The sequence below is a fragment of the Microcaecilia unicolor genome, chromosome 1 (assembly GCF_901765095.1).
Source record: "Microcaecilia unicolor chromosome 1, aMicUni1.1, whole genome shotgun sequence".
NCBI lineage: Eukaryota > Metazoa > Chordata > Amphibia > Gymnophiona > Siphonopidae > Microcaecilia > Microcaecilia unicolor.
This window is the reverse complement of record NC_044031.1, coordinates 272,285,240-272,311,415: the sequence shown is the minus strand read 5'-3', so window position 1 is coordinate 272,311,415 and position 26,176 is coordinate 272,285,240. Positions and strand designations below refer to the sequence as shown.

Below are 26,176 nucleotides of genomic sequence, written 5' to 3'. Positions count from 1 at the left end.
AGGCACCTATGTTTCTTTATAGAATAGGCTCATATTAGGCACCCTCTGGTTGTGCAGTTCAAAAGTTTCATATCATGTAATTTATGGGAATTTCTGTTTTTTTGGGGGGCGGGGGTTGGCAGTTTTTGTTAAGGGAACAATGTTGTTAAGAGTGTGCACTCTTTTGGAAAGAACATGCAGTCTATCGGAAAAAGCACACAGACTTTTGAAAGTATGTGCACTATTCACTATCAGATACTAGTGCTGAATATATATGTGTTTTTTTAAAAACTGTAGCCAGCATTTTAAAGAAACACACTCATTGCCAAGGCTGGCTGGTTTATTGGGCCAGCACTTGCATAACCCTCAATATGGTCCTTTAGCCCCTCTGATCCTGTCCTCCAGCCCATGACATCAAGACCCCCCCTCCCAACCCCTCCCCCATCACAATAGGCCCCTCAGGGCCTACCCCAGATCCCTGGTGGTCCAGTGGGGGCGATGGGGGCAGGAGCAAACTCCTCTTGCTCCTGCCCCCACTGCTTTGCTCCAGGTCTCTGTCTCACCCCTTTGCTCCCCTTCCTTCCTCCTCTACTTTGCTCCAGGTCTCTCTCTCTATCCAGATTTCCTCTCCCCCCACCACACATCTGTCCCTCAGCCCGTCCGTCCCCCGCCATCCCTCAAATGCTGCAGCACATCGCTAGCAGAGGCAGTGGAGGAAAGCTGCCTGCCTCTGACCAATGGAGCTTTTCCTCTCTGCGTCCCACCCAAAGGATTTTGTATGAGAGAGACAGAGGAAAGTTTTGCCAACTATAGAGAGGCAGCTTTCACTGGGCGCAACGAAGGGGAGAAGGAGGGGAGGGTACAACTTCAGGTGGCCCCTACCATTGGGCGACCCTAGGCATTTTACTGGGCTCGATCAGTGGTAGCCACGCCTTCTGATTTACATATTGGTTGTTAATCCTTTTTAATTGTATGTTTCTTCAAGTTTTTATTTATGTTTCAAATAATACAAACAAATGAAACCTTTGTACAGAATAGTCATATAGGAAGACAAATAATAATCAATATATGGATAACTCTACATCATTTTTGGGAAAGATGTAATTGTACAATCACATTAACAATGTGTGCGATGTTGCAATAATACTTATTAGGCTCAAGTCCTCAATTAATTGTATATTTTATGTATTGTTATACTATGAGAAATATTCTGAAATTGTGGTAACACAAAAACAGGTTGAGGTTGACTTTGACTAGTGTCTGTTATCAATGCTATTTAGGTACAAGAAGCAAGACACAACAGAGATGACGATGCTGTCAAGAAAGCTGTGAATGATTATGATGAAGCCCTTGAGAAGTAAGAACAGTAATTCTGATTTGTTGGCTATTTTCTGCTTTCTCACAAGGATATCACTTCTGTGTCTGTGGGCTGAAGTCTTGAGAGTCTACTCAGCAAACTAGTTTTTTGTTACTCATAGTTATATGCTAACATACATAGTAAATGATGGCAGAAAAAGACGATTCATCCTGTCCTATCTGTCCAGTTTGTCCACGCTACTGAGGATATATTTCAGTTGATACTAACAAAATGTGATCACTTCCAAGATTCCTCCTTATCCAAAACAGTCTTTTTTTTGTATTTTCCACCATCTGGGACAAAAGAACATATAAGATTCCTATGTATTTTCCTCCAGGACTCACCTTTTCCATGCCTAACCACAAGGCTCTGTAATAATCTAAACAGACATACTAGCATGGTTGTTATTTTATTTACCTCACAAACATCCATCCTCCCTGTCTCCATTATAGCCTGTGAGACAGACCCAGCTATGTGAGTGCTTGTATCTCTGCTGGAGTTTTTAGTTAATTACATGCCCATGTAATCTGCCAGGCAGACCCAACTGCTAATTGATTCCACAAGCACAGCCTGCTAGACAACCCTGCACATGGATCTCTGTGTTGCCACTATGACTTATAGGAAAAACAAAAGAAGAGAAAAAAATCTTCCACAAAGAGCAGCAAGCACAAGCCAAGAAGAGAGTGGAAATCACCAATGTTTTTTTTTTTTTTCCTACATCTGAACTCAGATATTGCTCGTGATGTGATCTTTACGTTTGGAGTGCCTTAAGATAAGCATATGTACATAAGTATTGCCATACTGGGAAAGACCAAAGGACCATCAAGCCCAGCATCCTGTTTCCAACAGTGGCCAATCCAGGTCACAAATACCTGGCACGATCCCAAAAAAGTACAAAACATTCTATACTGCTTATCCCAGAAATAGTGGATTTTCCCCAAGTCCATTTAATAATGGTCTATGGACTTTTTCTTTAGGAAGCTGTCCAAACCTTTTTTAAACTCCACTAAGCTAACCGCCTTTACCACATTCTCTGGCAACGAATTCCAGAGTTTAATTACATGTTGAGTGAAGAAAAAGTTTTCCGATTCGTTTTAAATTTACTACATTGTAGCTTCATCGTATGCCTCCTAGTCCTAGTATTTTTGGAAAGCGTAAACAGACACTTCACATCTACCCGTTCAACTTCACTCATTATTTTATAGGCCTCTATCATATCTCCTTTCAGCTGCCTTTTCTCCAAGCTGAGGAGCCCTAGCCGCTTTAGCCTTTCCTCATAGAGAGGTCGTCCCATCCCCTTTATCATTTTCGTCGGCCTTCTCTGCACCTTTTCTAATTGCACTATATCTTTTTTGAGATGCGGCGACCAGAATTGAACACAATATTCGACGTGCAGTCGCACCATGGAGCAATACAAAGGCATTGTAACATCCTCATTTTTGTTTTCCATTCCTTTCCTAATAATACCTAACATTCTATTTGCTTTCTTAGCCGCAACAGCACACTGAGCAGAAGGTTTCAACGTATCATCAACGACGCCACCTAGATCCCTTTCTTGGTCCATGACTCCTAACGTGGAACCTTGCATGACGTAGCTATAATTCGGGTTCCTGTTTCCCACATGCATCACTTTGCACTTGCTCACATTAAACGTCGTCTGCCATTTAGACGCCCAGTCTCGTAAGGTCCTCTTGTAATTTTTCACAATCCTCCTGCGATTTAACGACATTGAATAACTTTGTGTCATCAGCAAATTTAATTACCTCACTAGTTAGTCCCATCTCTAGGTCATTTATAAAGCAGCGGTCCCAGCACAGACCCCTGGGGAACCCCACTAACTACCCTTCTCAATTGAGAATACTGACCATTTAACCCTACTCTCAGAAAACAGTTTTTAATCCACAATAGAACACTACCTCCTATCCCATGACTTTCCAATTTCCTCTGGAGTCTTTCATGAGGTACTTTGTCAAACGCCTTCTGAAAATCCAGATACACAATATCAACCAGCTCACCTTTATCCACAGGTTTGTTCACCCCTTCAAAGAAATGTAGTAGATTGGTGAGGCAAGGTTTCCCTTCACTAAATCCATGTTAACTTTGTCTCATTAATCCATGCTTTTGAATGTGCTCTGTAATTTTGTTCTTTATAATAGTCTTTACCATGTTGCCCAGCACCGACGTCAGACTCACCGATCTATAATTTCCCGGATCACCTCTGGAACCTTTTTTAAAAATCAGCATTACATTGGCCACCCTCCAATCTTCCGGGACCATGCCCGATTTTAAGGATAAATTACATATTACTAACAATAGCTCCGCAAGCTCATTTTTCAGTTCTATCAGTACTCTGGGGTGAATACCATCCGGTCCAGGAAATTTGCTATTCTTCAGTTTGTAGAACTGCCCCGTTACATCCACCAGGTTTACAGAGAATTCATTAAGTTTCTCCGATTTGTCAGCTTTGAATACCATTTCTGGAACCGGTATCCCACCCAAATCTTCCTCGGTTTAGACTGAAGCAAAGAATTCATTTAATCTCTCCGCTATGGCTTTGTCTTCCCTGATCGCCCCTTTTACTCCTTGGTCATCTAGCGGTCCAACCGATTCTGTTGCCGGCTTCCTGCTTTTAATATATCTAAAAAAACTTTTACTATGTGTTTTTGCCTCCAACATAATCTTTTTTTCGAAGTTCCTCTTAGCCTTCCTTATCAGCTCTTTTCATTTGACTTGACATTCCTTATGCTGTTTCTTATTATTTTCAACACTATACCAAAATTACTTAGGATAAATCAAGCCAATCATTTATACATAAAGCAACCAATATACCTTAATTATTTGAATTGTGCTCAGTCCATATCCATTACACCCATAGCGTCCCCAAGGAAAGCATGTGGTAGTGTTTAGATGGAACCATCATAGCACAATTTGTGTTCCACCTCCTCGAAGTGTATGCGCACACACCTGCTACTACTAGTTATAATGCAGCTTGCAATTACTGATATTTCAAACCCATATGGTACAGATCACACTAAATCAGCTACACAGTTTAAACATATACTCAATAGTTCTTATTATACCTCAAATACTAATAGCTGCAGACATGTTTTAAATCTCAATTCTAAGTAATACTCACTTATAATGCACATGCAGTTTGCTATGACTACTAAATTTTCACATACCACAAACATCAACATCACTGATAGAAAAACACATAGTCAGTGAGCAAAAATATATATAGAAAAAGAGTCACTTCCCTTAGGAACCCAGCGTGCTCGTGCAAGTGATTTAAAATCTCATCAAAAAATCATTCGTGCTCTTCAATCTCACGCCATCTCACTCATTTTCCCTTTAACTCTAGCTGAGTTTTGAATATCTTCCTCAGAAAGGGAACTGTAATCATGAATGTACATCAATAATCCAGACAGTTTTTTCACCATGTACTAGAATATAATTAAATATTTATACACACTCCACTTTCATAACTTAAATCAAAATACTTACATAAGAGTTTCCACTATTAACATCAATGTCGGGCACTATCCCCGAGCGGGTAAATATCTGAAACACTCCCAACTCTCCAGAGCAATCAGCTGCACAACACCTTGCTCTGTTCAAATACCCAAAGGGACCAACCCAATGGTTCCCATGCAGCCAATGAAAACGAGAGAAAGAAAGGGCCTCAAAGCAGCTAGAAACACCCATATTTAAAGGGGCCATCACACACAAGGAAGCCAAACCCACATTGGCACACTTCATAACCATTCAACTTCTCTGTTTAAGCCCCGAGGGTAAACAGTGTCCCACATGTAAATGAATCGTTGTACCTTTTTAGTCAAGATATCACTCAAATTTCCTCCCCTCTGCAAATTAATTTGTAGGATCACAGTATATTTCAAGTCAGTAATCTGATGATGAAACTCGCTCCAATGCTCAGACAGAGGAGCCTCCCTTTTACAGGTACGGATATTACTGATGTGTTCCCCGATACATGTTTTAATCTTCCTCTTCGTATGCCCTATGTAAAAAAGTCCACATGGGCACCATTTGCAGTATGTGTATTAGCACTATTGAGAAATGACACAAATTGCTGAAGTTCTTCCTCAGTTCCATCCCAGACAATGAGGATGTCATCAATATAACGCTTCCATACCAAAACCTTGCCTATCAAGGGAGCAGTGTATATATGCTCATTTTCAAAATTGGTCATATAAAGGCAAGCTACAGATGGGGCGACTGTAGCACCCATGGCTACTCCCTTGATCTGATGGTAATATGTATCTTCAAAAATGAAATAGTTATTATTGATGACAAGCTCAATCATAATTCAACAACCGAATTATTTTCAGTCAGTTCCTTCTTCCATTTTCTGAAGGATTTTCTTTTAGCTCTAAAAGCTTCCTTCACCTCACTTTTTAACCATGTTTGGTCTTCCGTCCTCCTTTTTTAATACGCGAAATATATTTGGCCTGGGCTTCCAGGATGGTGGTTTTGAACAGCATCCACGCCTGATGTAAATTTTTGACCCTCGCAGCCGCTCCTCTAAGTTTTTTTTCACCGTTCTTCTCATTTTATCATAGTCTCTTTTTTTAAAGTTAAACGCTAACGTTTTTGATTTCCTATGTATACTTACTTCAGAGCTAATATCAAATCAGATCATATTATGATCACTGTTCTCAAGCGGCCCCAGCACCATTACCTCCCGCACCAGATCATGCGCTCCACTAAGGACTAGGTGTAGAATTTTTCCTTCTCTCGTCGGCTCCTGTGTCAGCTGCTCCATAAAGCTGTCCTTGATTTCATCAAGGAATTTTACCTCCCTAACGTGCCCTGATGTTACATTTACCCAGTCAATGTTGGGGTAATTGAAATCACCCATTATTATTATGTTGCCCAGTTTCTTTGCGTCCCTAATTTCCTTTAACATTTTTGCATCAGTCTGTTCATCCTGGCCAGGTGGACGGTAGTACACTCCTATCACTACCCTTTTCCCCTTTACACATGGAATTTCAATCCACAGTGATTCCAAGAAGTGTTTTGTGTTCTGCAGAATTTTCAATCTATTTGATTCAAGACTCTCCTTAATATACAGTGCTACCCCTCCACCAATTCGATCCACCCTATCACTATGATATAATTTGTACCTCGGTATGACAGTGTCCCACTGGTTATCCTCCTTCCACCAGGTCTCAGAGATGCTTATTATATCTAATTTTTCATTTAGTGCAATATATTCTAACTCTCCCATCTTATTTCTTAGGCTCCTGGCATTCGCTTATAGACATTTCAAACTATGTTTGTTGTTCCTATTTACATCATGCTCAGTACTTGACAGTATTAATTTGCAATCTTTTGTGTGCTTTTTATTTTTATTTAAGGACACCTGATCTACTATGGTCTCTTTTGCAACCTCACTATCAGGATACCCTATCTTCCCTGTTTTGGTGATATCTTTGAAAGATACCTTATCCTGAACCATGCGCTTTTGAGTGACTGTCGGCCTGCCCCCAATTTCTAGTTTAAAAGCTGCTCTATCTCCTATTTAAATGCCGATGCCAGCAGCCTGGTCCCACCCTGGTTAAGGTGGAGCTCATCCTTTCGGAATAGGCTCTCCCTTCCCCAGAACGTTGCCCAGTTCCTAACAAATCTAAAACCCTCCTCCCTGCACCATCGGCTCATCTATGCATTGAGACTCCGGAGCTCTGCCTGTCTCTTGGGCCCTGCGCGTGGAACAGGTAAGAAAATGCTACCCTAGAGGTTCTGGATTTGAGCTTTCTACCTAAGAGCCTAAATTTGGCTTCCAGAACCTCTCTCCCATATTTTCCTATGTCAGCATGGGATAAGCATGTGGGTTCGCTTAGGAACAGGAAGAATTAGGGGTTACAGAGGATGGGCAGACTGGATGGGTCATTTGGCCTTTATCTGACCTCATGTTTCTATGTTTCTATTGGTACCCACATGTACCAAGACAGCCGGCTCCTCCCCAGCACTATCTAAAATCCTATCTAGGTGATGCGTTAGGTCCGCACCAGGCAGGCAAGTCACCAGGCGATCCTCACATCCACCAGCCACCCAGCTATCTATATGCCTAGTGATCGAATCACCAACTACAACAGCTGTCCTAACCTTTTGCTCCCGGGCAGCACTTGGAGACATATCCTCGGTGCGTGAGGATAGTACATCCCCTGGGTGGCAGGTCCTGGCTACAGGAATACTTCCTACTTTGTTGCGTTCTGGAGGACCTTGGCATTCTGTCAGGCTTCTTCCCCGGGAGCACTGGGTTCGTGAGTCCTTGGACCACTACCATGGAGCGGCCGTGGCAGGCAAGGTCATCTTCAAGGTAGAGATGAGGCAAGACTGGACTGGAACCCCGGACTGGAGTTCTGCACAGGAATACACAGGACTGGAACACACCGAACGGGTGCGCACTGGAGTGGAGCCCGCTGGACCGGGACACACTGGAGCGGAGCCCACTGGACTGGAACACACTGGAGTGGAGCCCACTGAACTGGAACGCATTGGAGTGGAGCCCTCTGGACTGGAACACACTGGAGCGGAACCCACTGGACTGGAACCCACGGGACCGCAACCCGCTGGACAGGAACACACTGGACCTAGGCTTTACCTACGCTTAGCCACCGTTCCCCGAGGGTTGAGCCCTCAGGTTCGGGCAGCCGGCAGGGCTTACAGGAAAACCGGAACTGGAACTTGCAAGCAGGAACAACAGGAATCAGGATACAGAAGTGCCCCCAGGCACCTAGGCGAAAGCAAGGCAGACAGGCAGGGAATGTCCGGGTTCCGGCAGTAGGCAAGTTCAAAGCAAGTCTCAGAGCAGGCGGCTAGCAAAGCAATAGTCAGGGTCAAAGCAATGTCTCTGGGCAGGCGGCTAGCAAAGCAGTAGTCAGGTTCAAAGCAAAGTCTCTGGGCAGGCAGCTAGCAAAGCAGTAGTCAGGTTCAAAGCAAGTCTCTGGGCAGGCGACTAGCAAGGCAGTAGTCAGGTTCAAAGCAAAGTCTCTGGGCAGGCGGCTAGCAAAGCAGTAAGGTTCAAAGCAAGTCTCTGGGCGGGCGGCTAGCAAAGCAGTAGTCAGGTTCAAAGCAATGGTCAGGTCAAGGAGCAAGACTATGGCTGGAGCTCCAGTATCAAGGAGTACTGGCAACAGACAGAGCAAGGGCTGAAGCTCCAGAAGCAAAAGAAAACACACATGGGAAAACCAGAAAGCTAAACACAAGAAGACTAGTAAAGCTGTACATAAGCTAACAGGAAAGCTATGCCCAAGCTAACCAGTCATACGCTAGGAACTCACACTAAGCAAACACAGGAGAACTAGTAAAGCTGTACACAGGCTAACAAGCAAAGCTGTGCCCAAGCTAACTAGTCATACACTAGGAACTCACACTGAGCAAACACAGGAGAACTAGCAAAGCTGTACACAGGCTAACAAGCAAAGCTGTGCCCAAGCTAACTAGTCAAGCTAGAACTCACACTGAACTGGACAATGTAGCAGTGCACAGAGCACTCTAACATACCAGGGACCTTAGACGATGCAAAGGCGGCAGTCTCTAAGTGCTTAATAAAGCCCTTCAACACCAGAGGCGCAGCTGCAGCAATCTCTAAGTAACTACGAAGGCTGTTCAGGCACAAGCCACAGAGCAGGCAGAAAGCACAGTGAAACACTGAGAGGCTTCCCACACCCAGGTGTAGTGTAATGAAGCAATTAGAGTCATGCTAGAAGCAGCCAGCACAGAGAGAGAGAGAGAGCTAACCCAGGCAACACCCACAGGTGCAGCATAGTGAAGCAACTAGTGTCATGCTGCTGGATGCAGCCAGCACAGAGAGCCAGAGCCAGCTCAGAAAGGACAGACAGAAGAAACAGGAGCCAGCTAGGAGGCTGACCCCCAGGAACAAGGTAAGTCTGAGGGTGGTCACGGCCACAGACGTGACAGTACCTCCCCCTCAAGACCCCCCTCCGGTCTCCACGGGGGGTTCAGGTGTCCAGGGGTAACTGTGGTGAAACCTTCGATGGGTTTCAAAACCCAGACATGGATCGCTGGACTGGAAGCAACAAAGAAGTCCAGCACTGGCAGACAGGAGCGGAACTGGTAAACAGGAGGCTCCTTCGAATCACCGCTGGGCCAACTCAGGAACTCAGATGCATCAAGAGGAACAAAATTCAAAAGGAATCCTTCCCTGAGGGAACCCACAACGTCCTGGACCTCTTGGCAATTCCATGTAGTGGCAAGAACAAGGCTGGAGCCACTACCCCAGCTGACATCAGAAGCTGGACTGAGGCCCAAAGTGGCATCCCAGTCTTGACAGGACCTAGAAGTCTGAACAGAAGCAGATCTGGAACTGGAACCTGGGTTGGCATCCAAAGCTGGGCTGGGATTGGGAGCCGGACTGGAATCAAACACTTGACTGCAACTAGAACTGGATTCAGGAGCTTGACTGGAACTCAGCAAGAGGTCAGCCCCCTGACTGGCACAGGAACTCGGGGCGAACTCAGCATCTTGGCTGGAACTGGAACTCTGAGCAGGCTCAGCATCTTGGCTGGAACTGGAACTTGGAACGGACTCAGCATCTTGGCTGGTACTGGAACTGGAAACGGACTCAGCCTCTTGGCTGATACTGGAACTGACTCAGCATCTTGGCTGGAACTGGAACTCTGAGCGGACTCAGCATCTTGGCTAGCACTGGAACTCAGAGCAGACTCAGCATCTTAGCTGGAACTGGAAATGGAAACGGACTCAGCCTCTTGGCTGATACTGGAACTCGGAAGAGATTCAGCTGCAGGGCTGGACGCACCCCTCTGGCCGGGCTGGGACGTCTCTCTAGTGTTAGCTTCAGGAGTCGTCCGCCGAGCAGGGTCCAAGAGGAAACGGCCATGGTATGCCCAGAGCATGTTAGCAGGGTGAAATGCAAAAAATGGGTTTCTCCAGACCCCAATCCGTTGAACACGCCTTCTCTCAGCTATAGCTTCGGGGGTATTCTCCCAGGCTGAATCAGAACAAGGTCTATCACGGTCCTCTTGGAATGTCATCTCATCCTCAAGAGCAGTAATTGAAGCAAAACTTATGGGCTGGACGCCCACACTGGAATTAGGAACGGAACCGGAACTAGGACCCGGGCTGGCATCCAAGTCTGAAGTGGAACTGGAACTCTGGACAGGAGCTGGACCGGGACTGGGACCCGGACTGGAATCAGAAGCTTGACTGGCAGCGCCCCTCAAACTGGACTCAGGAGTTTGGCTGGGAGCGCCCCGCGAACTGGACTTTAACTGAGGCTCGGTCTGAAGCACCACTCGAACTGGCCTTAGGAGCTTGATTTGAGGTGCCCTCTGGACTGGAAGCGGAGGCTCCACCTGAACCACCCTTCGGACTGGCACCGGAGGCTTGGTTAGAAGCCCCCCTTGAACTGGACTTAGTGGCTTGACTGGACGGGTCACTTGGACAAGAACCGGAGACTCGACCTGGAGTGCCACTCGAACAGGACTTGGAGGCCCAGGTAGAAGTATCCCTCGGACTGGACTCAGAGGCACAACTGGACGGGTCACTTGGACTTGAACCGGAGGCTCGACCCGAAGAGCCACTTGCACAAGACTTGAAGGCTCAATTAGATGCGTCCCTCGGACAGGACTCAGAAGCTTGACTGGACAGGTCATTTGTACTAGAACCGGAGGCTCGACCTCGAGCGCCACTTGAGCAGGAATCAGAGGCTCAATCGAAAGCTTTCCTCGGACTGGACTCGGAGACTTAAGTGGAATCGTTACTTGAATGGGAAGCGGGGACTCGGTATGAAGCACCCCCTGGACTGGACTCAGGCGCCTAGGAGGCGGCACCACTTGGACTGGAATCAGAGGCTTGGTCCGACGTCTCACTCGGCCTCACCTCAGAGACCAGGTCAGGACCGTCCCGCGGACTGAACTCAAAGGCTTAACTGGTGGCTTCACTCGAACAGGATTCGAAGGCTCCGCTTGAAACCCTCCTCGGACTGGACTCAGCGCCAGTGGACTGGAATCCCGAATAGGAACTAACCCGCTATGGTACCGCAGGCTGCTCTGCTGAGGAGGCCTGAGCGGAGGAATTCCCTGGCGTCTTCTTTCGGCCTCAGCTTCAGGAGTATCTCGCAGAGCTGGCTCCTCCAGAAGTCTGAGGCGGTACTCACAGAGTGAGATAGCAGGATTCATATCAAAAACTGGGCTATGGCGGACCAGACGCCACCAGAGACGCTTTCTTTCGGCTGCTGCTTCAGGAGTATCCTTCAGGGCTGGATCAGACAGAAGTTTATCTCGGTACTCCCGAAGCGTCATAAATGGACCCAAAAAACTGGGCTGGCATAAGGATCAAAGTCAAAATCAGAAACTGCACCCGAATTGTCCATCGGGAACAAAGTCATGGGCAGGCAGCCCACCGGGAGCGATGATCTTGCCGGATCAAAATCAAAATCAGAAACTACACCCGGATTGTCCATAGGGAACGAAGTTATGGGCAGAAAGCCCACCTGGACCAATGATCTTGCCAGACTCATGGCCTTTGCATTCTGTCGCGTTCTCGAGGACCTTGGCATTCTGTCAGGCTTCTTCCCCGGGCGCACTGGGTTCATGAGTCCTTGGACCACTACCGTGGAGCGGCAGTGGCAGGCAAGGTCACCTTCAAGGGAGAGACGAGGCAAGACTGGACTGGAACTCCGGACTGGAGTTCTGCACACTTGGGCGACTTTACTTGGTCCTTTTTTTCTTGCGACCAATCCTCAAAAAGGTACCCGAACTGACCAGATGACCACCGGAGGGAATCGGGGATGACCTCCCCTTACTCCCCCAGTGGTCACCAACCCCCTCCCACCCTAAAAAAAAACTTTTAAAACTTTTTTTGCCAGCCTCTATGCCAGCCTCAAATGTCATACCCAGCTCCATGACAGCAGTATGTAGGTGCCCCCCTTCACCCCTAGGGCTATGGTAGTGGTGAACAGTTGTGGGGAGTGGGGATTTGGGGGGCTCAGCACTCAAGGTAAGGGAGCTATGCACCTAGGAGCTATTTCTGAAGACCACTGCAACGCCCCCTAGGGTGCCCGGTTGGTGTTCTGGCATTTCAGGGGGACCAGTGCACTACGGATGCTGGCTGCTTCCACGACCAAATGGCTTGGATTTGGTCGTTTCTGAGATGGGTGTCCTCGGTTTCCATTATCGCCGAAAACCGGGGACGACCATCTCTAAGGATGACCTAAGGATGACCATCTCTAAGGTCGACCTAAATGTTGAGATTTGGGTGTCCCCGACTGTATTATGGAAACGAAAGATGGACGCCCATCTTGTTTCGATAATACGAGTTTCCTCGCCCCTTCAAGGAGCCGTCCTGCGAGGACGGCCCCAGAAAAACTTGGGCGCCCCTTTCAATTATGCCCCTCCAAGGCAACTAGTTAATAATGCTTGCTTTTCTCTCTCTCTCTCTCTCTCTCTCTCTCTCTCTCTTTTTATTCCCCCCTTAATACTAAACTAGGTCCTGCTTGCTTTTCCCTCTCTCTCTCTTTTTATTCCCCCTTAATACTAAACTAGATCCTGCAGTGCCTGCTAGATCCTTTCTGTTAATGCTGTGGTACAAAGTTTTTAAAACTAAGTGGAAAAGATTATGGAGATTAGTTGATAAAATTTGCTTTTTATATTTTTATTTGCCTATCACTAGCCTACAATTCCTCCTTTAAACCCCAATCTAAGTTCCCAAAGAACAAAGCATAATAGTGTTCGCTTACCAGTGAAATGTCCTCTTCTCTCTGAACTTCTCAGAAATATGGTATTTGTTTGTCTACAGAGCTGCATGTATATATCTCACTGTAGATTAATTAACTCTATATAGTACCCCTGACGAAGGCCATTGTGCTGAAACAAGGCCCATGTTGGGTTTTTCTTGTATATTTTGTTGATGAATAAACAGTTTGGAACATTACAATTGAATGTCCTTGGAATCTGTGTTCTTTGAACTTGTGGCATTGGTGGCTTCCACTCTTTTCTTGGCTTGTGCCACTATGGCTGATAATTTCATGTTAATCCCTTTCCCATTCATTCTGTCATAATATCCCTTGTTGCATAATTGCTTAAATATGTGCTGCCAAGTCATGCTTTCTCCACTTTTAGCAATTAAGATGGCGATTTCCAAAAGGAACTTCTGTGTGCTAAATAGTGCTTTATGGCCCCTTTAAAAATTGCTCGTCTACTATCCATGTAAGGTTATTTCTGCCTGGACAAGCAGGATCACAATAGCCACATGTGTGGGTGACTACCTGACAGAGCCGAGCCGGTTTCTTGTCCCAAAGTTCAGAAACTCTAGAAAAGCTTCTGAGCATGTGTGAGAATTCCCATCCAGCAGCTCTCCTCAGATCATCTATTTCTTTTCATCCATGATAGTGTCTGCTGAGTTTTAAGTCCTCTCATCAAACTTCATTAATACTTTAAAAAAAAAAAAAAAACAGAGATATTTTGAGTTGGCAAAGCTTTTCTTCAATATGAAAAAGCATACAATGTGACAAACTGCATTCAGTGTACCCAAATGTCACCAAGGGCCAGGAAGTCAAAAAACCCATAAAATGTATGAATTCCTGGAAAAAGCTTCTTCAGAAAAGCAGGCTGTGATGAAGACAAGACCGCCAAACCGACAGGTCAGACAGCTATAAGTCAGCCTTGGAAACTCTAAAATGAACGTGGCATCGACTCCAGTACAGTACCATCTCAATGCTGTATGGGTGCACTTGACATCAGTGCTATGCAGGTTCCTCATCTTTGACCGAATCTCCTGCCATGCTCTATAGAGATGCCAAGGGCGATGCAGAACCAAAATGTTTTTGACACTGAGTTCTGCGGGATTTAATGGACCTCTTCTGCATATGCTGACAGAGGTTAAAGAGAATGTCTTGGTGATCTGGACCTAGGTACTGAACACACCAGTTATGGGAGGTCTTTGCCTGAAATAGTCCTATTACACTGAGTACACTTTTTAAAGCCACTGAGCACCCTCAGTGACATGGAGGGAAAAATGGCTGATGCAAGATCAAAAGGCTCAATGGCCTGGAGAGCTCAAGTAGTCGCATACCTGAGAAAGGTCGATGGTTCCTAGGTTGAAGAAAGACCTCTTGGGCCGAAAAATGAAAAGTTTTTAAAATGTAGTTAAAAAGGTTATAATGAGTTAAACTATGACAAAAACAAATAATTATGACATAGTGATTATGAAAGCCCTGGGATTTATAATCAATTGAGAACTCAACATTTTCCTATACAAACACTAGAATTTATAGGAGCAGATTCAGATCTTGTCAAATAGCCTTCGTACCACCTAGAAGGTCAAGTCATATTGATCTAGTTTTCACCACAATTTGGGCTGACTGGATAGACCATGGGGGTCTTTATCTGCTGTCTTATACCATGTTACTATGTCATTTCTCTGCACAGGCTACTACAAGACAGCTACTGAGACTAATGTGTCACATGGCAGCGACAGTGCAAGTAGCCTGTTTGCCCAGCTGCACATGAAGAAGCTAAAATTCCAACATGCTCAGCCTCTTTCATACCAGATTCAAATGACAATATTTGGACAGCTCTGGAATGGTGGAAGGATCCCACCAACCTGCTCAGAGGGAGTTTGTTTCACTAACCACAACCTCAAATAACATTAACAGCAGATGCTTCCAATGCAATTTGTTAATCAATAGAAATAAAACAAAATAAAACATGGAAAAGAAAATAAGATGATACCTTTTTTTTTTGGACATAACTTAATACATTTCTTGATTAGCTTTCGAAGGTTGCCCTTCTTCGTCAGATCGGAAATAAGCAAATGTTGGTAGATGACAGTATATATAAGTAAAGCATTTCAGTGACAGTCTAACAGGATGGGGGTGGATAGGTGAGAGACAGGAAGAGTCGGGTGGATGAGAGACAGGGAGATATGCATGGAGATAGGAGGGTGACAAAGCAGTACAATTTTATGGTTTATAATGGGCTAGAAAACGCAGGTCTTTGTTAAGTCCCATCTGGTGGGTGTCAAAATATTTAATTTAATCATTCTGGCTTCAAAGGTCTTATGTTTCTGTATTGTTTTAAAGTTCCCTTTCAGGATTCTTACCATGAAATCACTGGTACAGTGTTCTGGTTTTGTAAAGTTCTGCCCCACAGAGGTGACATCCTGATTGGTACTAGCATTTTTCATATGGTGTCTATGTAAATTAAATCTCTTCTTTAGCATCTGACTTGTTTCTCCATTGTAGCAGCCTTCGTTGCATTTTTTACACTGAATGATATATACCACATTGGAAGATGAGCACGTGAAAGATTCCTTAATGTTGAATATTTTTCCTTTGTGAATGACCGTGGGGTTCTGTGAAATGTTTTGGCATAGTTTGCAGCTGGATATATTGCAAGGCTGTGTGCCATTCTCATCTTTTTGAGTCTGTGTTGGGAGCTTACTTCTAATTAGCTTGTGTTTTAAGTTGGGTGGCTGTCAGAAGGCCAGTACTGGTGGGGATGGGAATATCTCTTTCAGTAATTCATCCTCCTGGAGTAGAAGCTATAGATCTTTTATGATTTTTCTTAATTTTTCCAGCTCTGGGTTGTATGTCACTTTAAGGGGGATTCTGTCTGTGGCTTTTTTTCTTTATACTGTAGCAGATTTTCCCTGGGTGTTTTGAGGGAGGAGGCAATATTCTTGGAGATTATTTTGGGGTTGTAGCCTTTCTGTTCGAAGGATGCAGTCAGGATTTCAAGATGTCTGTCTCTGTCCCCTGGGTCAGAGCAGATACGGTGCTATCTTGTGGCTTGGCTGTAAATAATGGATCTTTTTGTATGTGAAGGGTGGAAGCTGGAGTTGTGGAGGTAGCTGCATTTGTCAAACCCATCTAGATCATCAAATAGGAAGTATATGGTCCCACTTGAAGAGAAAGCTCCATCTAAACCAACTAGAACTCGGAGCATTTTTTACACCATTCAAGCCTTTGTGGACAGCATCTCAGAATATATCGTACAAGTCCAAATGGATTGTCAGGTTATGTTCTTTATAAACAAATGGTGGTGCACTGGATCATTGTGCTTCTCCTAGGAATCACTGAGAATCTGAAATCTAGCAGTAACACTAATTATTTTTCTCATGTCTTCAAATTTACCAGGGCAACTGAGTGGCAGCAGTTGGGTCCTCACAAATGATATTTTAGACAATAAGGTCATCCAACATTTATTTCAGCATTGGGGTCATCCTCAAGTAAATCTCTTCATGGCAGAAGAGAAAAAGATATGTCCAGCATTCTATTCTCACCATCTCAGCAACATTTGCCTCTCAGAGGATGCTTTTGCAGTATTGTGGAAGCATTGTCTTTTTATACCTATCCACCAATTCCACTGATACTGAAAACATTTCAAAAGGTATGCAGGGAATCAGCATGCTTAACTAATTGTGCCTAATTGACCAAAACAGATCTAGTTTCCTTACTTTCTGTGTCTGAGCCAGGAACCTTCTATAGTACTCCTGACTTAGCCATGACTAATCACTCAGAGAGGATGCACACTCATCAATCTCAACCTATAATCTCTTGCCCTATCAGCTAGATGTTGAGGGGTGTATTCGTAGATCTCCAATTGTCCATTGAAGTCACAAATATGTTACTGGCATCTAGAAAAAGGACTACTAGAAAGTCTTATTTTTACAAATGGAAAAAAGTTCACAGATTGGTATGTAGCACAAGAGAAGGGTTCTTTTAAATGTTCCATATGCAACTGGCTTCTCTATCTCCTCACTCTTATCAGATTCTTAACTCAGTAGTGCCACAAAGTGCATCTCAGTACCATAGTTGCATACCATGAACATGGAGATAAACAATCCATCTGGATGTATGAAAGTTCTCATGAACAGTAGGTCTCATGATAAAATATCAGTCAAACAATGGGCTCTCAGTCCGGTCCTCTCTGAATTCATGGACCCATCAAATCATTGGATTCAGCAGAGCTAAAATGTCTCTATTTTAAAACATGTTACTCCTTGCCATTACATCTGCATGTTAGAATTGGTGATTTGCAAACCTTGGTTCATTACCACCCTTATACACAGTTTTAAAATGATTGGGTAGTTCTGAGAACGCAATCTACTAAAGGTAGCATCTGAGTTCCACAAAACATTATACTACCTATTTTCTTCCTGTTGCTGCATATAGATCTACAGCAGCAGAGACTCCATATCCTGGATTTAAATGCATTTGTCTGATATATCTAAAGAGGACTGCATCACACATCACACAACACACTAGCACAGCTATTTCTTGCACACAATTCAAATAAAACAAGTGTCCAAGTTAAGAGAACTCTATTCACATGGATCGCAGATTGTGTTTCCTTCTGTTACACATGGAGGGGCATAATCGAACGAGGTGCCCAAGTTTTCTTGAGGGCGTCCTCGCAAGACGTCCCCGCGAAGGGGTGGGGAAACCCGTATTATCGAAACGAGATGGGCAGCCATCTTTCGTTTCAATAATACAGTCGGGGACGCCCAAATCTCCACATTTAGGTTGACCTTAGAGATGGTCGTCCCCGATTTTCGGCGACAATGGAACCCGAGGACGCCCCATCTCAGAAACGACCAAATCCAAGCCCTTTGGTCGTGGGAGGAGCCAGCATTCGTAGTGCACTGGTCCCCCTGACATGCCAGGACACCAACCGGGCACCCTAGGGGGCACTGCAGTGGACTTCAGAAAAAGCTCTCAGGTGCATAGCTCCCTTACCTTGTGTGCTGATGTTTTGTTTCTTACAACCTTAAGCTTGGGAGTCTCCCCATATGTGACTGTTGTGATCTTGCTTGTCCGTGGAGAAAGTGAAGTTGCATCCCTTTAATAGGCATTCTCAGAAGCCAGAGGTTTCTGAGTTTTGGGTGATGTCACCACCTGGAAGTGCCCGACACGCTGCGGAGCTGGAAATCAGCTTTAACCCGAATCCCTGAGGAAAGGAGTTTGAAACCTGCGGCGTCAGGCGCTTCCAGGGGAAGGCAGTCAGTTATTCATTTCTGCTCTTTGACAGCCTTGAGCACGGAGATTGTGAAGATTGCTGGATAGACAAAATAAGTCCAGTTTCTATGAAAGTCTATGCTATTTTTAAAAGAAACGGTTAATGACTGTAGCTGGTGAAGGTTGTTGCAAATGTATTATCACTATATGACACTAATAGCACGTAACACGATAAAAGAAGAGTAACCCTATGAAAGAAGTGCTGTACCACTGGGCAACAGTTCATTACAAATTGCCAAAAATTGTGGAGAATTCTGAGGGTACTCTATCGAAAAATTAATAAATATTGGTTTTGGTAGCAGTTGTCCTGGTTCTAATAAGGATATATGCATATGACACATCATACATTACCTTCAGACCTTTAGTCAGACATGATAGTATAGCAATTCTGAGTTAAATATAAACATGCTGTGCATTCACAGAAGTCCAAACTACCCTGCCCCCCACACACACTCACACAGACACACACACAACAAATAGGTGTAGAGCATAACTAGGACATTTCTCCATGAAAGTCACAACACACAAAATATATTCTTATTCTTTTGTCATCGGTGCAATAGCAACATACAGTGGTGGAAATAAGTATTTGATCCCTTGCTGATTTTGTAAGTTTGCCCACTGACAAAGACATGAGCAGCCCATAATTGAAGGGTAGGTTATTGGTAACAGTGAGAGATAGCACATCACAAATTACATCCGGAAAATCACATTGTGGAAAGTATATGAATTTATTTGCATTCTGCAGAGGGAAATAAGTATTTAATCCCTTGGCAAACAAGACCTAATACTTGGTGGCAAAACCCTTGTTGGCAAGCACAGCGGTCAGACGTCTTCTGTAGTTGATGATGAGGTTTGCACACATGTCAGGAGGAATTTTGGTCCACTCCTCTTTGCAGATCATCTCTAAATCATTAAGAGTTCTGGGCTGTCGCTTGGCAACTCGCAGCTTCAGCTCCCTCCATAAGTTTTCAATGGGATTAAGGTCTGGTGACTGGCTAGGCCACTCCATGACCCTAATGTGCTTCTTCCTGAGCCACTCCTTTGTTGCCTTGGCTGTATGTTTTGGGTCATTGTCGTGCTGGAAGACCCAGCCACGACCCATTTTTAAGGCCCTGGCGGAGGGAAGGAGGTTGTCACTCAGAATTGTACGGTACATGGCCCCATCCATTCTCCCATTGATGCGGTGAAGTAGTCCTGTGCCCTTAGCAGAGAAACACCCCCAAAACATAACATTTCCACCTCCATGCTTGACAGTGGGGACGGTGTTCTTTGGGTCATAGGCAGCATTTCTCTTCCTCCAAACACGGCGAGTTGAGTTCATGCCAAAGAGCTCAATTTTTGTCTCATCTGACCACAGCACCTTCTCCCAATCACTCTCGGCATCATCCAGGTGTTCACTGGCAAACTTCAGACGGGCCGTCACATGTGCCTTCCGGAGCAGGGGGACCTTGCGGGCACTGCAGGATTGCAATCCGTTATGTCGTAATGTTTACCAATGGTTTTCGTGGTGACAGTGGTCCCAGCTGCCTTGAGATCATTGACAAGTTCCCCCCTTGTAGTTGTAGGCTGATTTCTAACCTTCCTCATGATCAAGGATACCCCACGAGGTGAGATTTTGCGTGGAGCCCAGATCTTTGTCAATTGACAGTCATTTTGTACTTCTTCCATTTTCTTACATGGCACCAACAGTTGTCTCCTTCTCGCCCAGCGTCTTACTGATGGTTTTGTAGCCCATTCCAGCCTTGTGCAGGTGTATGATCTTGTCCCTGACATCCTTAGACAGCTCCTTGCTCTTGGCCATTTTGTAGAGGTTAGAGTCTGACTGATTCACTGAGTCTGTGGACAGGTGTCTTTCATACAGGTGACCATTGCCGACAGCTGTCTGTCATGCAGGTAACGAGTTGATTTGGAGCATCTACCTGTCTGTAGGGGCCAGATCTCTTACTGGTTGGTGGGGGATCAAATACTTATTTCCCTCTGCAGAATGCAAATAAATTCATATACTTTCCACAATGTGATTTTCCGGATTTAATTTGTGATGTGCTATCTCTCACTGTTACCAATAACCTACCCTTCAATTATGGGCTGCTCATGTCTTTGTCAGTGGGCAAACTTACAAAATCAGCAAGGGATCAAATACTTATTTCCACCACTGTAAAATCCAACAACAAGCAAGCACATTGTGAATAAAACCTGAAGAAAATCTGAACTGTGAACTCAACATACATGTAGCAAACATGTCATACAACAGTAGTACTAATGGTATGAGTCAAACAGTGAGAACCTTACCTATTACCGTGGGGGAATTCAGCACAAACTGAAAATTTTACGCACAGTATTTAAAATTCTGCATTCTTCATTGTAATATGTTCATGCAGAATTTCCCCAGTCGTAAGGCCTGACCAGTCCCCCAACTTTCTCCTTCCCCAGTAATATAACTCTTCTGGTTCCACCCTTCCCAGCTTTTTCTCACCCACTTCCCCTTGAATGTTTTCCCTTCGCACAGCTTTCTGCCCCCTTATTTTCTGTCTCTTAGCCTTCAACCTCTATCTCAGGGGGTGGGCAACTTCAGTCCTCAAGGGCTGAAGACTGAGGTTGCCCATTTCTGCTCTACCTTTTCTTTCTTTCCTTGTTACCCACATTGCCGTGTCTTCCTCCAGGACCCTCTTACATTAAAGAAGAAGCAAGCAGCTGCGTATCAGACCATTTCCTCCTCCGCTGCTGACCTGGGCTCAATTGCTTATTTGCACTGTATAACTATACAGAGTCCTGTGTGGTTCAAATAAGCAGTGGACCCAAGCCAGCAGAGGAGGAGGAAGTAGTCTGATGTGCAGCCGTAGCCCGCTTACTTCTTCCTTATGCTATTTGATCCAAGAGGGCAGGGTAAGCCAGGTGGGTCTGTCTGTGGATGTGAGCTGCAAGGGGAGGGGGATCAGAAACTATATGTAAGTTCCCCCCTCTCTCAGACCCTTTGCTCCCCACCCTCCCTCCCTTATCCTTTGCCCCCTCCTTCCCTCTACTGCATTCTGTCTCTCTCTCACCCTTTGCTTCCCCTTCCCTCCCATTACTGGGTTCTGTCTCTGTCACCCTTTGCCTGCCCCCCTCCCTCCTAGTACTGCATTCTGTCCCTCCCTCTTTGCTCCTCCCTCCTAGTACTGCATTCTGTGTCGCTCTCACCCTTTGGCCCTCTCCCTCCCAGTACTGCATTCTGTGATTAGTAGTAGTAGTAGTGTCTCTCACCCTTTGCCCCCTCCCTCCTAGTACTGCATTCACCCTTTGCCCCTCCCTCCTAGTACTGCATTCTGTCCCTCCCTCTTTGCTCCTCCCTCCCAGTACTGCATTCTGACTTCTCTCACCCTTTGCCCCCTCCCAATACTGTATCCTTCTCTCTCACCCTTTGTCTACCCTCCCTCCCAGTACTGCATCTATCTCTCACCCTTTGCCTACCCCTCCTCCAGGTACTGCATTCTGTTTCTCACCCTTTGGTCTCCTCACAGTACTGCATTGTGTCTCTCACCCTTGCCCCCTCCCTCCCAGTACTGCATTCTGTGTGTCTCACCCTTTGCCTCCTCCCAGTACTGCATTCTGTCTCTCTCACCTTTGTCCCCTTCCTCCCACTAGCATTCTATGTCTCTCTCACCCTTGCCTGCCCCCTCCCTACTAATACTGCATTCTTTCTCTCTCTCACCTTTGCCCCCTCCCTCCCAGTACTGCATTCTCTCTCAACTTTTGCTGCCCTCCTCCCAGTACTGCATTTTGTTTCTCTGACACCCTTTGCCCCCTCCCTCCCAGTAGTGCATTCATTCTGTCTCTTGCGCACTTTGTTCACCCCCCACACCCTGCCACAGTCTTTCTCATCCTTTCCTGGCTACTCCTGTTCTGTCTCCTTCATTCAGTTGTTTTCCATGATCAGAAGATCTGGTAGCCACACAGTTGAAGTGACTTCACAGTGATGCAACTGACCCGGTCATTCTGCAAGCTAATAAAATGTTTAAAAGTATCTACTAGCATATCCCTTCTTTCCCACTCATTGTATATCAATATAATGCATGTAACCCCGCCCCCTGACAGTTTGATGAAAAAAGCAAAAATGACAACTGAGGGGAGGGAGGGAGGGTCTGTATGGCTAGCAGATCTTCTATCCACAGAGAACTATCGTTACAGGTAAACAACTTTCATTTCTCCATGGATCAGAAGATCTGGTAGCCACACAGTTGAAGACTCCCAAGCTGAATAACGCAGGTTACAGACTGTTATAATTAAATATATTTACATAGAAATGTAACAAAATGTGTACCTGTGTACATGGAGGCAATCAGTTGTCCCATAGAAGAAGCCAGTACTGTATGCCCAAAAGTGGAGCAGCAGTGAAGCAGTGTCCAAGCAATAATTCTTCGGAAAGGTATGTAGAGACTGGGTCTGTCTGTGGATGTGTGCTGCAAATGTCTGTAAATGATGCTATGTTCAAATGGGCTGTCGTAGCAGCCATTGCTCTCGGTTTGTGCGCGTCACATATGAAGGAGATTGTTCATGAAATGAAGTGTGGTCCAAGTAACAAAATTGAATGCATTAGCAATCCATTGTGACAAAGTTTGTTTTGTAACTGGAGAAGGAGTTGAGCGATTTAATGATAAAAACAGTTGAGATGGTCTTTGTGGAGATTGAGTTTGGTGAATATAAATTGAGAGTGCTCTGACACAATCAAGTGTATGCATTGTCCGCTGCTCATCAGATTCAGCAGGAGGAGAATAAAACACCAACAGAAACAAGGCCTGATTAAGGTGAAATGTTGAAATCACCTTTGGTAAGAATTTTGGATGAGGACGAAGAATAACCTTGTCATGTAGAAATTGGGTATAATGAGGAAAATGTACCAACGCTTGGATTTCTCCAATATGTGTGACAGATGTTAATGTTATTAAAAATACTGTTATCAGTATCTTCCAATTGAGATACTTAAATTTCTCCGAGGACAAGCAGGCTGCTTGTTCTCACTGATGGGTGACGTCCACGGCAGCCCCTCCAATCGGAACACTTTTCTAGCAAAGTCCTTGCTAGTCCTCGCGCGCCGATGCGCACGCGCAGCGGCCGTCTTCCCCCGAAACCGGCTCGTGTTCGTCAGTCTTCTTTTGTCCGCGCTCGGTACGGTCGTGTTACGCTGTTCGCGCCCCTTAAGTCGACCTCGCGCGTCTTTTGACTTTTCGCGAAAAAAAAAAAAAAAAAGGGAAAAGGATTTCGGAAGAAGGCCTTTTCGGTCTTTTTCCCCCTCCGGTATTTCCAGTTTTTGCCCCGTTAAGTTTTTTTCGTTTTGGGTAGGCCCTTTTGGCCTCGGGTCGAATTTTTTTCTTCCCATCTTTTTGGGCCTTACCGCAATACGAGTTTTGATTTCCGGCGTGATTTTTCCGCCCATGTCACGAAGTCCAGCGGCTTCAAGAAGTGCACCCAGTGCGCCGGGTAATCTCACTCACTGACAGGCACGCGTCGTGTCTTCAGTGTCTGGGGGCTGGGCACCGCCCGCAGGCCTGTAGTCTTTGCGCCCTTTTACAGAAAAGGACTCAGGTAGCGAGATTGGCCAGTGGAACTTTTGTTCTCGGGCTCTTCTGGCACGGGAGTATCGAGTGCATCAACGTCGGCAGCGTCAAGACTCCGTCCTCGGCCGCGACTGCATCGAGTGCAATCGAGCATCGACCTCTGCATCGGGCCGAGACATCGGAAGGCTGCGTCGGCGTCGGTGGTACCGGGACCTCCACTTTCTGATGTGTCGTCGGACGGTGGTGCTTCGACTGGAGTGCAGGTGAGGGCTGTCCATTCCCCTGCTGGTGGCGGTGAGCCTTCGGGTGGGTCTCCCCTACCCTGAGGGCTCCTGCGGTACAGCCCCCCCCCCCCCCCCCGAGACCGACCTTCTTCGGCCTCGGCCCGAGGGAAGCGAGGGCTGGATTCTACGTCCTCCTCGTCGGGTGCCGGGAAGCTCCGGTGACATGCTCATTTGAAAAAAGTCAAGCAAAGCATCAGCACGACACCGGTCTCCTTCCCGTGTCGGTACCGAGAGCTCTGGGTCGCCGAAGGAGTCGGCACCCAGTAGGCATCGGCACCGAGAGCCGCTCACCTTGTTCAGGAGGTGTCGATGCGCTCCACTTTGGACAGCCGGAACAGCCTCCATGCCCGGAACAGACTTTGACATCGACACCTGCATCGGCTTCCATGTCTTCTCTACAGCCGCTCTGCACGAGAGTCTCCGGGCCATTCTCCCAGAGATCCGGAGAGCTGTTGCGCCCTTCCCCTCCGGTACCGGGGGTGCTTGCGCCTCTGGTACCGTCGAGTGAGCGCCGGCTGGCCCCTTGCCGGGGTGTGGTCTCCGACATCGGTGCGCTTGCGGTACCGACTGCGGTCGCCTCCCAGGAAGGCTCCCCGACGACGTCGGCGGAGGGAGCTTCGCCGGTGCGGGTGAGGGAGTCTACCTCTCGACGCCCACACCGTGGCCGTGGTTCCACGGAGTCGAGCCGGGCACGGCTTCAGACACAGGTCCGTGAACTTGTGTCTGATACCGATGGTGAGGCCGTGGGAGGAGGAGGAGGACATCAGATATTTCTCTGACGAGGAGTCTGATGGCCTCCTTCGGATCCCACTCCCTCCCTGAAAGGCAGCTTTCTCCTCCCGAGAGCCTGTCTTTTGTGGCCTTTGTCCGGGAGATGTTACGGCCATCCCTTCCCGGTGGCTGTGGAGGACGAGCCCAGGGCTGAAATGTTTGAGCTCCTGGACTATCCTTCTCCACCTAAGGAAGCGTCCACAGTACCCATGCATCATGTCCTAAAAAAGACATTGCTGGCGAATGGACCAAGCCATTAAGTAATCCCCACATTCCCAAGAAGATCGAGTCCAGTAACCGGATCCATGGGGACCAGAGCTGATGCGCACTCTGCCTCACGAATCTGGAGTTGTGATTTGGCCCTAAAGAAGGCTAAGAGTTCTAGGAGCATGCTTCGGCGCCCCCGGGCAGGACTCTAGAACCTTAGACTCCTTTGGGAGGAAGGCCTACCATTCTTCTATGCTCGTGGCCAAAATCCAGTCTTACTAGCTCTACACGAGCATACACATGCGGAACAATGTGTGGCAGTTGGCGGGCTTGGTGGACAAGCTCCCCCCTGAGCAAGCCAAACCATTCAGGAGGTGGTCAGGCAGCTGAAGGCGTGCAGAAAATTCCTGGCCAGAGGGGTGTATGACACCTTTGATGTTGCGTCCAGGGCCACTGCTCAAGGTGTGGTGATGCGCAGACTCTCATGGCTGCGTGCCTCCGACCTGGAGAATAGGAATCCAGCAGCGGATTGCGGACTCGCCTTGCCGTGCGGATAACATTTTTGGAGAGAAAGTCGAACAGGTGGTAGAGCAGCTCCACCAGCGGGATACCGCTTTCGACAAGTTTCTCCCGCCGGCAGCCTTCAGCTTCTACCTCTACAGGTAGACGATTTTTTGGGGGAAGGAAGACTGTTCCCTATTCTTCTGGTAAGCATAGGTACAATCCTCCTTCTCGACAGCCTGAGGCCCAGGCTAAGCCCCAGCGCGCTCGCTCTCGTCAGCAGCGTGCGCCTCAGCAAGGCCCCTCGGCTCCCCAGCAAAAGCAAGGGACGAGCTTTTGACTGGCTCCAGCAGAGCATAGCCGACATCCAAGTGTCAGTGCCGGCCGCGACCTGCCGGTCGGAAGGAGGTTGAAAGCTTTTCACCAAAGGTGGCCTCTCATAACCTCCGATCAGTGGGTTCTCCAAATAGTCCGGCAAGGATACACCCCAATTTGGCCTCAACCTCCAAATTGTCCACCG

General features: G+C 46.5%; 1 protein-coding gene across 1 annotated transcript in view; it reads left to right on the top strand.

Moving 5' to 3' along the window:
* LOC115475488 (tetratricopeptide repeat protein 30A-like) overlaps positions 1-26,176 on the top strand; it is a 119,687-nt gene that overhangs the window by 81,601 nt on the left and 11,910 nt on the right. The window contains 1 exon segment of the mRNA XM_030211278.1: positions 1,260-1,336. Coding sequence (XP_030067138.1) covers positions 1,260-1,336 — 77 coding nt within the window.